We start from the raw sequence: 15,617 nt of genomic DNA, 5'->3' as shown, positions 1-15,617 counted from the left end.
TGCCCCGGTCCGGGAGGATTCCGCGTGCCGCGGGGCGGCTTGTCCCGGGAGCCATGGCCGCTGAGCCTGCGCGTCCGGAGCCTGTGCTCTGCAACGGGAGAGGCCACGGCTGTGGGAGGCCCGAGTACCGCAAAAAAAAAAAAAAGTCAACCAACTGATCAGCCTCTTTAAACCAGCAATGAATATAGGCAAAGCTCAGTGAAGGGCAGTATTAACTGTTTTAGTGCTTATATAAAACTTTGGTTACTTAAATTGTAACTTTAAATCTAAGAAATACTGGAAGAAGGAAAGAAAAAATATTCCAACTGCTTTCAGACCTTCCCGCTTTGAACCATTTCCTGCTTATCTCTGTTAGTTCCCTCCTAATGAAATACTTGGCAGATTTTTACAATCCCAATGAATAATATACACACAATGCTTGAGCAATTTTATTTAGAGAGTCTTTTAACATGATTGTGACAATTTAAAATAGCACAGAAATACTGCACACTCCTCAATTTGCCAAAACAAACTGACCAAACATACTAGACATATGTATCACAAATTAATCTATGGAATAAATGAATTCTGATGAATTCTGGTGATTTTCATTTCAGTGATGTCATTTTCTGTAATGTTACTCCTTAGGTTATATGGCTTTCAAAGGTAAACCTAGCCTTAGGCAGACAACTCATGTAATACATTTTTATGACAACAAATATGTATCCAAGCACAATTTTAGCAGACAGCAAATGAAAAGTTGTCTAAACAATGCTAATAAAACCTTAATTCCTTTTACTGTTTTGATGTTATCCCTTATTCTCATACTCATTGGCTTAGATGTTACCAGTGGATGTAACATCATTCTATTTGAAATCACCTTCTTTCAACCCTAGCAATAAAGTAACTGCAGCTGACTTTAATTTTAATAGAGAATAATAAATGCGGAAAGGAAGCAAGAGTAGATAAATGTATTTACCTCACATTAGAGAAATAGTTCATATAATCATTATATAAGATAATTATACTTCCATAGGCAGTAGTAATATATTATGGTTGTGGACAAATGATTAAAACAAGAGAGTTATGTACAAACGTTTGGTCATTTCCCAGGGTCTGAGACAAGTTGTTTCATGCTTCTTACTCCCCAGAAAGCAATGCAGATGGAAAAAAAAACCTGAAGAAATAAAATACAGAGAGGAAGAACAATTAAAATTGATTCAATACTTCTGTTCAACTGAGTTAGAAATATCTTTCTAGGGAAAAATGAATATACATATTTTAAGCAATTAAATTATTCAAATTGAATCTAGCAGTTGTTCACTGATAGAATTTAGCCAACCCAGCTTAAAACATGTTATGTGAAGAGTAGTAGTAAAAAGTTTTGTTTCTGTGGCTTTTAAAATAAAATATCCTCACAAATCTGGGTCATTTCTAGGGATGGGGCTATATAAATTAGGCAGTGAATGAAACAGAACTGTCTTTGGCTTTTGGATACATTGCATGTTGTTTGTATTGTACTAAACAATCTCATTATTTATATAGCTTAAGAAGCCTTCGGAAAAGGAGAAATAAAAACAGTATTAAGGAATCATTTATCTCTGAGGCAATGTGATCTACCATATTATGAACTTCACCCAACATGAATTAAATTCTGAACACTGCTGACTTAACTACTTAGTCTTTTGATCTTCCCAGGTGTAAAACTGTAAGTGCAAAATTCTCTTTAAAATTGAAGACATACTAAATCATAATAAACAGTCGTAAGAATTCATTGAGCTTACCCCTTTGCTTTAGAGTAACACCACACATTCCCAATAAATCACCAAAATTTAACCAAGTTAAAGTGTTGACTTTTTATGATCCTAGCAAGAATGATAATACAGCCATCCTCAGGAAGAATTAACCGGTTGCAGAAATTTCCATTGTGTGTCATCTAAATGCCATAATGACCTAAACACACACACCTTCTGCTCTTCTTGAGGTAAAATCTAGGCACTGGTCATAGTCCTTATACCTCAGAGCTTTGCAAAATCAACACTTACCCTTTACCTATACACTAAAATTAAGCTATAGGATTTCTTTTATGATCTCCATTTTATGTGTTATTAGAGTGATGATGAAAAATGTCCAAACAGCTGGGGATATGGGGAAAGCTGTGAAAGCGTTTCTCCATACTTTTTTTTACTGTGCAAACTTCTTCAAATGATTAAAATATGACCACTTGCCTCTCCCCAGAATGATCACAATTACTGAAAGATCCATTAAAATGTACAAAGAGACGTAGTCAAGCAATAAGATGAAGGCGTGGGGAACTTTCTGGGGTGATGGACTAAAGTGAAGCCAAGGCCATTAACTGAGGCCAGTCATTCATTCCCAGAAAATACCCTCAACTGCCATGAATTTGCTATTAAAGCCTGGATATGAAAATAACAACCACAACGAAACCCTCTTAAACCCGGATATTTAGATTAGATGGGTAGGTTGTTCAGTTTCATAGGAACCTTCTTGTTCTTTCTAGAGAACCATTATCCTTTACATTAGCTAATCTGATAGTTTTATTCAAATCCTTGTGTTACTTTCAGCCTATAACATCCACAATATAAAAAAGAAATACCAAAAATAAAATCAAAAGTCATTTTGAAGCAGGAGTCAAGAATAATATTAACATTCTGGAGTTGCCTCAGAAATCAAATGCAATATACTTAAAGGTTGGTTTTGATTTTGTTTCTTTTGACTGTACTTCAACTAAAATGACCTCATGGGATTTCTCACAGGGCGCCAAGCAAAGTAATATCAAGATAAGGGATATTTGTGAAAGTTAGTAGATTGTGCAGTGAATTACATTTGTATATGCATATGGGTTAATGTTGGCAGAGGGATAGCTGAGAAGACAGCTTTCAAGTGGGACAGAGATGATAAATTTATGATATCGGGGTGAATAGTTTAATTTGGATCCATAATATTAATTGAGCAACTAATTGATACTTTGTGCCGTGCAAGGCACTGGTATCTGAAAAATATTTGGCAGCAGAAATTTTTATTGGTTTTCAATCTAGTGTCTAGGGTCACATGGATTATTTCATTGGTTGAAGTCTAGGGAGAATGAAACCTCTACAACTGTGTGTAAAATTTTGTATGTCATAATTCTCCTCTTCCCTACTCTTCACCCACTAGACTATCCATACTTTCATCTAGGATCTCTGAAATATTAAGAACCTCTGATCTAACAAGAGTGTGAGAAAGATTATAATTCAGTACTTGCCTTTGTTGTTAATTCACCACTTCCCAACTAAATCTTTCCACTTTTGAAACTATAAATTCAGTTCTATTTCCTTAAGGACCCATCCCTAATTAAAACACAAAGATCTTATCGTATTACCTAAAATGCTTTTACCTTCTTACCAAAAAGTGCAATGTTGCACAGTTTGTAGTTTTATTTTGTTTCTCTGTTTTTGGTTTTCTATTTTTTCAGGCCCCTATGTATTATCCCTCCAAATGGAGGAGAAAAGCTAATGAAGTGAAGGGGTCAGATTCACATGTAAGATTTTTTTTTTTTTTTTTTTTGCGATACGAGGGCCTCTCACTGTTGCGGCCTCTCCCGTTGCGGAGCACAGGCTCCGGACGCGCAGGCTCAGCGGCCATGGCTCACGGGCCCAGCTGCTCCGCGCATGTGGGATCTTCCCGGACCGGGACGCAAACCCGCGTCCCCTGCATTGGCAGGCGGACTCTCAACCACTGCGCCACCAGGGAAGCCCCACATGTAAGATTAATGCACAGTGAAACCCTTGCTTAGGCTGGGCATTGTCTTAGATGCCTTTACTAGATTATAATGTTTTATTCTCACAGCAAACTTGGAGAATTGGTATCCAGTTTACTGGTGAGGCAATGGGAACTCATAATTTATGTGGTTTACCAAGCAGTCACAAAACTACTAAATATCAGAGCTTGTATGATGTTTTCATTTACTTAATGTCCTCCAGAAAATCAAACTACACATCCTGGGAAGTTAGTTCAGTGAATATGAACATCAATAGTGAATTCATTTTCTCTTTTTTAGTAATCACTGTACTTTTTTGCCACTAACTACTAGGTTTCTAAGACCTTTTCACAATCAATATTTTAAGCATAAAGTGGATTTTTTTATATAATGAAATCCAGATTGGCACAAGATCATAGAAATTAAACGCAATGAATATGTCCTTCTCAAAATATGCATGACCCTGAAATAGACACCCAGTTTTATTAGAAAATAGTTAAAAACGAAAACACAGATTTGCTTTTATATTTTTGAATGTGTGTATATACTTATAATAGATCTAAACATACATTTCATATATAATTTTAAGCTGGAAAACTACTTAACATGAACTCAATGTGATCACTTGATTATTATAGTCATTTCATTTAAAATTTTCCCTTGTCCAATCTTTCTCTTGATTTTTGTATTAGGCTGTTCATTTTAGTTCTCCATAGCTGATCAGATTAAAAGTGTCATTTGAGATAATTGCTCATTAACATATTTCTCAATCAACTATTTGTACAATGAAGGCAGGGGAATTACTACTTAGGCCAGTGTAAGACTACATGGCAACCACAGCACTTTTTCTTTGCAATATTCTTCCCTAATCTGTAGATATGATGCTTCCAGATACGTACAAACTCAATGAACACTTATTTTATTCTAGGTCTGGGCAAGTTCCGTGATTTTAACAGCTGGATTCAAAATATGAAACAGAGGAAGTTCACTCTTGGTGTCAAGCCCTCCCTGTGTAACACATCATTAGTGGCCCTTGTCTTCAGGCTATTTCCTTGACTTCCCAGGGCCCTCCACTCTGACGCCTGAACTTTGGCCTGTACAGATGCTGTCCACATTTTCTCCGCTCCTTTCCCAAAAGTTCACCAATTGGCAGGTGGCTAATCTGAGCCATTAATCCATAATAAAATGTCAGCGGGAAGTGACGTGTCATTCTGCTGCTCCTCCCCATTAAGTCTGTGTTTTTAGAGGCCTTATTAAAAATGGAGCAAATCAGGCATCTAATCCTTTTTTTTAACGTTTTAAAATTGAAATAGTTAGCCTGCAATGTTGTGTTAGTTTCAAGTGTACAGCAAAGTGATTCAGTTATACATACATATATACATACATATCTATGCTTTTTCAGATTCTTTTCCATTATAGATTATTACAAGATATTGAGTATAGTTCCCTGTGCTATACAGTTGGTCCTTGTTGGTTATCTATTTTACATAGAGTAGTGTGTATATGTTAATCCCAAACTCCTAATTTATCTCTCGCCCCTCCCCTGCTATCCCCTTTGGGAACCGTAAGTTTGTTTTCTACCTGTGAGTCTACTTCTCTTTCATAAATAAGTTCATTTGTGTCATCTTTTTAGATTCCACATATAAGCGATATCATACGATATTTGTCTTTGTCTGGCTTACTTCACTTAATATGATAATCTTTAGGTCCATCCATGTTGCTGCAAATGGTATTATTTCACTCTTTTTCATGGCAGAGTAACATTGCATTGTATATATATGTATCACATCTCCTTTATTAACCTGTCAGTGGACATTTAGGTTGCTTCCATGTCTTGGCTATTGTAAATAGTGCTTCTGTGAACACTGGGGTGCATGTATCTTTTCAAATTAGAGTTTACTCCAGATATTTGCCTGAGAGTGCGATTGCTGGATCATATGGTAACTCTATTTTCAGTTTTTTTAAAGAACCTCCATACTGTTCTCTATAGTGGCTGCACGAATTTACATTCCCACCAACAGTGCAGGAGGGTTCCCTTTTCTCCACATCCTCTCCAACATTTCTTATTTGTAGACTTTTTAATGATGGCCATTCTCACTGGTGTGAGGTGATACCTCATTCTAGTTTTGATTGCATTTCTCTAATAATTAGCGATGTTAAGCATCTTTTCATGTGCCTGTTGGCCATCTGTATGTCTTCTTTGGAGAAATGTCTATTTAGGCCTTCTGCCCATTTTTTGATTGGGTTGTTTGTTTTTTGATATTAAGCTATATGAGCTGTTTGTATATTTTGGAAATTAATCCCTTGTCAGTCACATCGTTTGCAAATATTTTCTCCCACTCCATAGGTTGTATTTTCGTTTTGTTTATGGACTCAATTTGCTGTGCAAAAACTTTTAAGTTTAATTAGGTCCCATTTGTTTATTTTTTTTGATTGTTTCCACTACTCTAGGAAATGGATCCAAAAAAATATTTTTGTGATTTATGTCACAGACTGTTCTGCCTATGTTTTCCTCTAGGAGTTTTATAGTATCTGGTCTTACATTTATGTCTTTAATCCATTTTGATTTTATTTTTGTATATGGTGTTACAGACTGTTCTAATTTCATTCTTTTACATGTAGCTGTCTGATCTTCGCAGCACCACTTGTTGAAGAAACTGTCTTTTCTCCACTGCATAGTCTTGCTTCCTTTGTTGTAGATTAATTGACCATAAGTGCATGGGTTGATTTCTGGGCTTTCTATTCTGTTCCACTGATCTGTATGTCTCGTTCTGCCTAGTACCATACTGTTTTGATGACTGCAGCTTTGTTATATAGTCTGAAGTCAGTACAGTATTGTCTGTACCAAACCTGCATGAAGCAAGTTTATAGGTGCCATTTCTCCAACTACACTTGCTCACTTCCTATCTCTCTGTCACATTTTGGTAATTCTCACAAATTTCAAACTTTATTATTATTATATTTGTTATAGTGATCTGTGATCTTTGATAGTACTACCATAACTTGCTGAAGGCTTAGATGATAGTTAGCATTTTTAGCAATAAAGTATTTTTAATTAAGGTATGTAAAATTTTTTTAGACATAATGCTATTGTACACTTAATAGACTATGATATAGTGTAAACATAACTTATATGCAGTGGGGAACCAAAATATTTGTGTGACTCACTTTTTTGTAATATTTCTTTACTGTGGTGGTCTGGAACCAAATCCACAGTATCTCCAAGGTAGGCTTGTACTCCACTGTGTACATTTTGAACCAAATTTAGACCTCCATGTTGATTTCCTAAAATTCTCCTGGAATGAATGTACCTATTTTGTATCACTAATAAAGCATACCCCACCTATAAACTGAAAAGTATATTTTTATTTAAAAATTCTTTCTCTGACATTGATAAGGTTCATAAAATATCAGTTAACTGGCTATTTAACGTAAGTGTAACAACCACAACAGCAGCAATTTGTTTTAAGGGAAACACGTTAAATGTACAGAAGTTTTTACTAAATTATTTGGAGAAAAATAAAACCAATTGTTTGTTAAATATACATTTTTTACATGTAATATTATAACATGGTTTATTAACTAAGCGATTCCATAAATGTCTCTCAATGTCAACAGATGTACAGTGCAGTTTTCACCAAATGGTGCATAGTATTCCATCTAAAGAATAACCTATATTTATCCAATGCTGTACTGTTGAATGCTTGAGTCATTTCAGAATCATGATTTTGCTATTGGAAATGGCGCTGTGCATTTACAACAACATGGAAGGACCTAGAGACTGTCATACTGAGTGAAGCAAGCCAGACACAGAAAGACAAATATCACATGATATTGCTTATATGTGGAATCTAAAAAAAACGGTACAAATGAACTTATTTACAAAACAGAAGTAGAGTCAAGGATGTAGAAAACAAACTTATGGTTACCAGGGTATAAAGGGGGGGGAGGGATAAATTGGGAGACTGGGATTGACATATACACAATGCCATATATAAAATAGACAACTAATAAGAACCTGCCGTAACACAGGGAACTCTACTCAATACTCCATAATGGCCTATACGGAAAAAAATCCAAAAAAAAAAAAAAAGAAAAGAAAAGAGTGGGTATATGTATAACTGATTCACCCTGCTGTACACCTAAAACTAACACAAAATTGTAAATAAATCCCCCCCCAACAAAAATTAAAAAAAAAAAAAAAGAAAAGAAAAGAGTGGGTATATGTATAACTGATTCACCCTGCTGTACACCTAAAACTAACACAATATTGTAAATCAATCACACCCCAACAAAAATTAAAAAAAAAAAAAAAGAAATGGTTTTGTGATGAGGTCACCCTGGAAGCAGTGTGTTTAGTGAGAAGAGGACAGGCAGGGACACAGTGGTCCTGATGACAAGGATGAAATGGAGCCCGAAGGACAAGAAAGAGCAACCAGAAAACAGAAGGTAGTAGAATGGTGGTGGAGAGCAGAAGGCAGGTGGAAGAGGGCAGCTTTCTGCTTCTGGCTCTGGCCCTTGGGGGCAGTTACTGATGAAGCTGTAGTGACAATGGAAGGGAGGTGATCTGGATGGAAGCAGCCTGGGCACAGGCAGCACTGCTCTCAGCAGTTCCAGCTCTGCTCAAGGTAGTGCCTCTTCAATGGATCTGGAACCAACTGCAGTAGTGTCTCACCACAGCCAGCACCGGCTTGTGAGCTGAGCGGCAGGGCACCCGCATCTTGTGATCTCTGGGTCTCACTGATTCGTCCCTTTTGGTCCTCCAGTCCCACCTCCTTCCATTTGCTCTTCTGCCCCTTCCAATGCCTTTGAAACCAGTTCCTTGTATTAACATCCCACTGTTTGAAATACCTAGAGTGCTTTTTGTTTTCCTAACTGGACCCTGTTTCAAACATTTTATTTTCTTTTCTTCTCACAACTTTTTTTTTTTTTTAATCAGAGAAGTATTTGACTAATAAATTTTTGGTGAAAAAAAAGATGAAGGAGGACAAAAATTCAAATCTATTCAATCAAGTGACAGTAATATTTTATATGATAAAGAGTTTTATAATGTCAAAATGTTTCATGTGGATTAATGGTGTCAGTATAAAATAGTTATAGTTATAAGGTACATATAGCTCCTGTTATGTCATTTGAATATTAAGGGTGAAAAAATGATTTCCTTGACTACTCACAGCCTTAGTGTAATATAATCCAGTTTTTTTTTTTGAGGGGGAGATGTCTTTTTTATTTATTTTTTAACATCTCTATTGGAGTACAATTGCTTCAAAATGGTGTGCTAGCTTCTGCTTTATAAAAAAGTGAATCAACCACACATATATATACACATCCCCATATCTCCTCCTTCTTGTATCTCCCTCCCACACTCCCTATACCACCCCTCTAGGTGGTCACAAAGCACCGAGCTGATCTCCCTGTGCTCTGCGGCTGCTTCCCACTAGCTATCTATTTTACATTTGGTAGTGTATATAAGTCCATGCCACTCTCTCACTTCGTTCCAGCTTACCCTTACCCCTCCCCGTGTCCTCAAGTACATTCTCTATGTTTGTGTCTCTATTCCTGTCCGGCCCATAGGTTCTTCAGAACCATTTTTTCTTTTAGATCCATACATATGTGTTAGCATACAGCATTTGCTTTTCTCCCTCTGACTCACTTCACGCTGACTTCAGGTCCATCCACCTCACTACACAAAACTCAATTTCATTTCTTTTTATGGCTGAGTAATATTCCATTCTATATATGTGCTACAGCTTCTTTATCCATTCCTCTGTCAATGGACACTTAGGTTGCTTCCATGTCCTGGCTGTTGTAAATAGTGTTGCAATGAATATTGTGGTGCATGACTCTTTTTGAATAATGGTTTTTTCAGTGTATATGCCCAGTAGTGGGATTGCTGGGTCGTATGGTAGTTCTATTGTTAATTTTTTAAGGAACCTCCATACTATTCTCCATAGTGGCTGTATCAATTTACATTCCCAGCAACAGTGCAAGAGGGTTCCCTTTTCACCACACGCTTTCCAGCATTTATCGTTTGTAGATTTTTTGATGATGGCCATTCTGACTGGTTTGAGGTGATACCTCATTGTAGTTTTGATTTGCATTTCTCTAATGATTAATGATGTTGAGCATCCTTTCATGTGTTTGTTGGCAATCTGTATACCTTCTTTGGAGAAATGTCTATTTAGGTCTTCTGCCCATTTTTGGATTGGGTTGTTTGTTTTTCGATAGTGAGCTGCATGAGCTGCTTGTAAATTTTTGAGATTAATCCTTTGTCAGTTGCTTCATTTGCAAATATTTTCTCCCATTCTGAGGGTTATCTTTTCATCCCGTTTATGGTTTCCTTGGCTGTGCAAAAGCTTTTAAGTTTCATTAGGTCCCATTTGTTTACTTTTGGTTTTACTTCCATTTTTCTAGGAGGTGGGTCAAAAAGGATCTTGCTGTGATTGACGTCATAGAGTGTTCTGCCTATGTTTTCCTCTAAGAGTTTTATAGTGTCTCACCTTACATTTAGGTCTTAAATCCATTTTTAGTTTATTTTTGTGTATGGTGTAAGGGAGTGTTCTGATTGCATTCTTTTACATGTAGCTGTCCAGTTTTCCCAGCACCACTTATTGAAGAAGCCATCTTTTCTCCAGTCTATATCCTTGCCTCCTTTGTCATAGATTAGTTGACCATAGGTGCGTGGGTTTATCTCTGGGGTTTCTATCCTGTTCCATTGATCTATATTTCTGTTTTTGTGCCAGTACCATACTGTCTTGATTACTGTAGCTTTGTAGTATAGTCTGAAGTCCAGGAGCCTGATTCCTCCCGCTCTGTTTTTCTTGCTCAAGACTGTTTTTGCTATTCGGCGTCTGTTGGGTTTCCATTCAAATTGAGAAATTTTTTGTGCTAGTTCTGTGAAAAATGCCATTGGTAGTTTGATAGGAATTGCATTGAATCTGTAGATTGCTTTGGGTAGTATAGTCATTTTCACAATGTTGATTCTTCCAATCCAAGAATGTAGTACATCGCTCCATCTGTTTTTATCATCTTTAATTTCTTTAATCAGTGTCTTATAGTTTTCTGCATACAGGTCTTTTGTCTCCTTAGGTAGGTTTATACCTACGTATTTTACTCTTTTTTGCAACTGCAAATGGGTGTGTTTTGTTAATTTCTGTTTCACATTTTTCATCATTAGTGTATAGGAATGTTAGAGATTTCTGTGCATTAATTTTGTACCCTGCTACTTTACCAAATTCATTGATTAGCTCTAGTAGTTTTCTGGTAGCATCTTTAGGGTTCTCTACATATAGTATCATGTCATCAGCAAACAGTGACAGATTTACTTCTTTTCTGTTGGATTCCTTTTATTTCTTTTTCTTCTCTGATTGCTGTGGTTAAAACTTCTAAAACTATGTTGAATAACATGGTGACAGTGGACAACCTTGTCTTGTTCCTGATCTTAGAGGAAATGGTTTCAGTTTTTCACCATTGAGAACGATGTTGGCTGTGGGTTTGTCACATATGGCCTGAATTATGTTGAGGTAAGTTCCCTCTATGCCTACTTTCTGGAGGGTTTTTATCATAAATGGGTGTTGAATTTTGTCGAAAGCTTTGTCAGCATCTATTGAGATGATCATATGGTTTTTCTCTTTCAATTTCTTAATATGGCTTATCACATTGATAGATTTGCATATATTGAAGAATCCTTGTATTCCTGGGATAAATCCCACTTGATCATGGTGTATGATCCCTTAATGTGCTGTTCGATTCTGTTTGCTAGTATTTTGTTGAGCATTTTTGCATCTATGTTCATCAGTGATATTGGCCTGTAGTTTTCTTTCTTTGTGACATCTTTGTCTCGTTTTGGTATCAGGGTGATGGTGGCCTCGTAGAATGAGTTTGGGAGTGTTCCTCCCTCTGCTATATTTTGGAAGTGTTTGAGAAGGATAGGTGTTAGCTCTTCTCTAAATGTTTGATAGAATTCTCCTGTGAAGCCATCTTGTCCTGGGCTTTTTGTTTGTTGGAAGATTTTTAACCACAGTCTCAATTTCAGTGCTTGTGATTGGTCTGTTTATATTTTCTCCTTCTTGCTTGTTCAGTCTTGGAAGGTTGTGCTTTTCTAAGAATTTGTCCATTTCTTCCAGGTTGTCCATTTTATTGGCATATAGTTGCTTCTGGTAATCTCTCATGATCCTTTGATTTTCTGCAATGTCAGTTGTTACTTCTATTTTCATTTCTAATTCTATTGATTTGAATCTTCTCCCTTTTTTTCTTGATGAGTCTGGCTAATGGTTTATCAGTTTTGTTTATCTTCTCAAAGAACCAGCTTTTAGTTTTATTGATCTTTGCTATCGTTTCCTTCATTTCTTTTTCATTTATTTCTGATCTGATCTTTATGATTTCTTTCGTTTTACTAACTTTGGGGTTTTCTTTGTTCTTCTTTCTCCAACTGGTGTAAAGTTAGGTTGTTTATTTGAGATGTTTCTTGTTTCTTGAGGTAGGATTGTATTGTTTCCCTCTTAGAACTGCTTTTGCTGTATCCCATAGGTTTTGGGTCGTGTGTGTTCATTGTCATTGTATGTTATTTGTTGTTTTTCCCTTGCTGCTTTTAATGTCTTGTCTTTGTATTTAATTTTTGATAGTTTGATTAAGATGTGCCTTGGCATGTTTCTCCTTGAATTTATCCTGTATGGGACTCTCTGTACTTCCTGGACTTGATTGACTCTTTCCTTTCCCATATTAGGGAAGTTTTCAACTATAATCTCTTCAAATATTTTCTCAGTTCCTTTCTTTTTCTCTTCTTCTGGGATCCCTATAATCCAAATATGTTGCATTTAATGTTGTCCCAGAAGTCTCTGAGACTGTCCTCAATTCTTTTCATTCTTTTTTCTTTATTCTTCTTTGCAGAAGTTATTTCCACTATTTTATCTTCCAGGTCACTTCTCCTTTCTTCTGCCTCAGTTATTCTGCTATTGATTCCTTCTAGAGAATTTTTAATTTCATTTATTGTGTTGTCCATCATTGTTTGTTTGCTCTTTAATTCTTCTAGGTCCTTGTTAAACATTTCTTGTATTTTCTCCACTTTATTTCCAAGATTTTGGATCATCTTTATTATCTTTACTCTGAATTCTTTTTCAGGTAGACTGCCTATTTCCTCTTCATTTGTTTGGTCTAGTGGGTTTTTACCTTGGTCCTTCATCTGCTGTGCGTTTCTCTGTCTTCTCATTCTGCTTAACTTACTGTGTTTGGAGTCTCCTTTTCGCAGGCTGCATGTTTGTAGTTCCCTTTGTTTTTGGTGTCTGCCCCCAGTGGCTAAGGTTAGTCACTTAGCCACTAAGTGAAAAGTGGCTCCAAACAGTGGATTGTGTAGGCTTCCTGGTGGAGGGGACTAGTGCCTGTGTTCTGCTGGATGAAGCTGGATCTTGTCTTTCTGGTGGGCAGGACCATGTTCTGTAGTGTGTTTTGGGGTGTCTGTGACCTTAGTATGATTTTAGGCAGCCTCTCTGCTAATGGATGCAGTTGTTTTCCTGTATTGCCAGTTGTTTGGCATAGGGTGTCCAGCACTGGAGCTTGCTGGTTGTTGAGTGGAGCTGGGTCTTAGCGTTGAAATGGAGATCTCTGGGAGAGTTTTGCCGTTTCATGTTACGCGGAGCTGGGAGGTCTCTGGTGAGCCAATATCCTGAACTCAGTTCTCGTACCCCAGAGGCACCGGCCTGACACGTGGCCAGAGCACCAAGATCCTGTCAGCCACATGGCTTTTTTGGGAAGTCTGTGGTCTCCTGCCAGCATTCAGTAGGTGTTCTGTAGGAGTTTTTCCACATGTAGATGTATTTCTGATGTATCTGTGGGGAGAAAGGTGATCTCCATGTCTTACTCCTCTGCCATCTTGTAGGTGTCCTCTATACTTTTGAACATTATATTTTGTTTTTTTAAACATAACTACTGTCTGCTGTACAGATAAGAATTTAAGCAGAGATGAGACCTGAATTGCTACAAAATATCTATTTCCTATTAATGCAAGAGAAGAAATAAACACAAACAGAACTAGAGAAGAAATTGAAGCCACATGTATTGAAGGTCCTTCTGAAATGAAAACATTAGAATATATTAGTTAACAATAAATTTTTTCCCCTAGAGTTTTGCAAGAACACAATTTGACAAATTCCAACTCATAACAAATTGAGAATTATTGATTTTACTTCCAGTATGTTCTATATATGACCAAAATACTGAGTAATATGCAGACAAATGAACAAAGGGCTTAAGAGAAATATTTCCAGAAACTACTACTATTACTTGGAAGTCCTGTGTTCTCTGTGCTTATTTCTATACCCTATTCAAGAGCAGATATAATCACAGCTATGTTTAATATGTGGTCTTATAAAGATTCAGTAATATTCATTTCTATTTAGACTTTAAATCAAACAGTATAATTTTACATTAGTTAAAAAAAAATATATGCTCTTAACTAAGGAAAAACATGAAAAGAAAGTCCACATGAATGCCCATGTACTAACAGTGGCTTATTTGAAAAGAATGTGTTTTCCTCAACCATTAAACATCTTCTGAAATTAATGTTTAAACGAGAGAATACACTAAGCATACCACAATGTTTTTTAAAAAGAAAATAAACACAAAAGAAACATTAGAACAGAGTTTTAAAATAATTCAGCTGAACTCCGAAACCAGAAAAATCAGGTATTTCATTATTTTACTACTCAGTGAGGGCAAAGAACCCATATAATTTCAGTGACAAAGAAGCACTAAAGCACTAAGTTAATCTAGATAACAAATGCAGAATCTTTATTGCAACCATTTCTTCAGTTCCCCAGAGATGATTGCCTCCTATTATGTACAATAAGTTATTCATTTCTTCAAGTCTAAATTGCTCAAGAAAGTGTTTATCCTTTTCAGCAGTAGTCCTATAGAATATCCCATTGTTCACTCAGATCACCTTTGAGATATCACAATGACATTTGAAAGCCATAATATTAGTAAGAAGATTAGAGATCACTTAGAGGTCTCTAAAACCTACCTATAATTCAGAGAATATACTTGAAGACAGTTGACGTGAATTAGCTACAGTGCATACAAACCCATCTAGTGGAAACCGAATAAACTATAATTAGCATAAAGTGAAAATAGATGCTACATTTCTCAAAAACATCTGTGGATTTTTCCTCTCTAAATTCAAAGTTATGAATAAAGTGTCTTTATAGATATATTACTTTAAATATTTCGAGTATTACCAACCCTTATTCTATGGGTACGACCATCCAGTAACATGGATTTTTAAATTGCCTTTAATTACTTACCACATTCTTGCCTTTCCTTATATGCAATGATACATCTTCGATTTATACTGATTTCCTGGAAATTTTCTAAATATTTTAATACACATACTCTCAATATCCAGCCTTCCTTTTTCTCAGTTTTTTCCAGGTTAGTTTTGTTGTTGTTAGTTGAAGTTTGTCAAAAGGATAGGTAAAAAGAAATGCCCAACTTAGCACATAGAGAAAAATTAGAGAGACAATCAAAGTTGATAAGGCACGATTTATATCCAAAGTATGACCAGAATATGGCCTTGTCAAAACTGAAGCCTAACTTTATATTTTTCTAATTGTCCAAGTTCTTAGTGATAAGATTTTAGAAATTTTTCTTGAACTACAGGAGAGAAAACATTATGAAGACATGGAAAGAGAGTTATAATAAGGTCAAATTAATAAAGGTCCAAATATCACTTGTGAGAATGAATGCTTGGGTCAATGTTGACCATTCTTTTGGGAAAAATATCTTAGGAAATATATATTTTACAGGAAGAGTCTTTTTACACTCATAATCTTCCTCTTATACTTATCATGGAGCCTCATATTCTTCCCTTTTTTTTTTTTTTTTT

General features: G+C 36.1%; 1 protein-coding gene across 1 annotated transcript in view; it reads right to left on the bottom strand.

Moving 5' to 3' along the window:
- Window positions 1–430: 430 nt before the first annotated feature.
- The window catches only part of AGMO (alkylglycerol monooxygenase), a 385,566-nt gene continuing 370,379 nt past the window's right edge, over window positions 431–15,617 (bottom strand). The window contains exon 15 of the mRNA XM_024767092.1: window positions 431–1,156. Coding sequence (XP_024622860.1) covers window positions 1,082–1,156 — 75 coding nt within the window. The 3' untranslated portion in view covers window positions 431–1,081. The remainder of the gene's footprint in view (window positions 1,157–15,617) is intronic.

This window comes from Neophocaena asiaeorientalis, unplaced genomic scaffold, assembly GCF_003031525.2.
Source record: "Neophocaena asiaeorientalis asiaeorientalis breed wild unplaced genomic scaffold, Neophocaena_asiaeorientalis_V1.1 scaffold70, whole genome shotgun sequence".
Classification (NCBI taxonomy): Eukaryota; Metazoa; Chordata; class Mammalia; order Artiodactyla; family Phocoenidae; genus Neophocaena; species Neophocaena asiaeorientalis.
The sequence above is the reverse complement of the archived record's forward strand: the minus strand, read 5'-3'. Positions and strand labels throughout refer to the sequence as shown.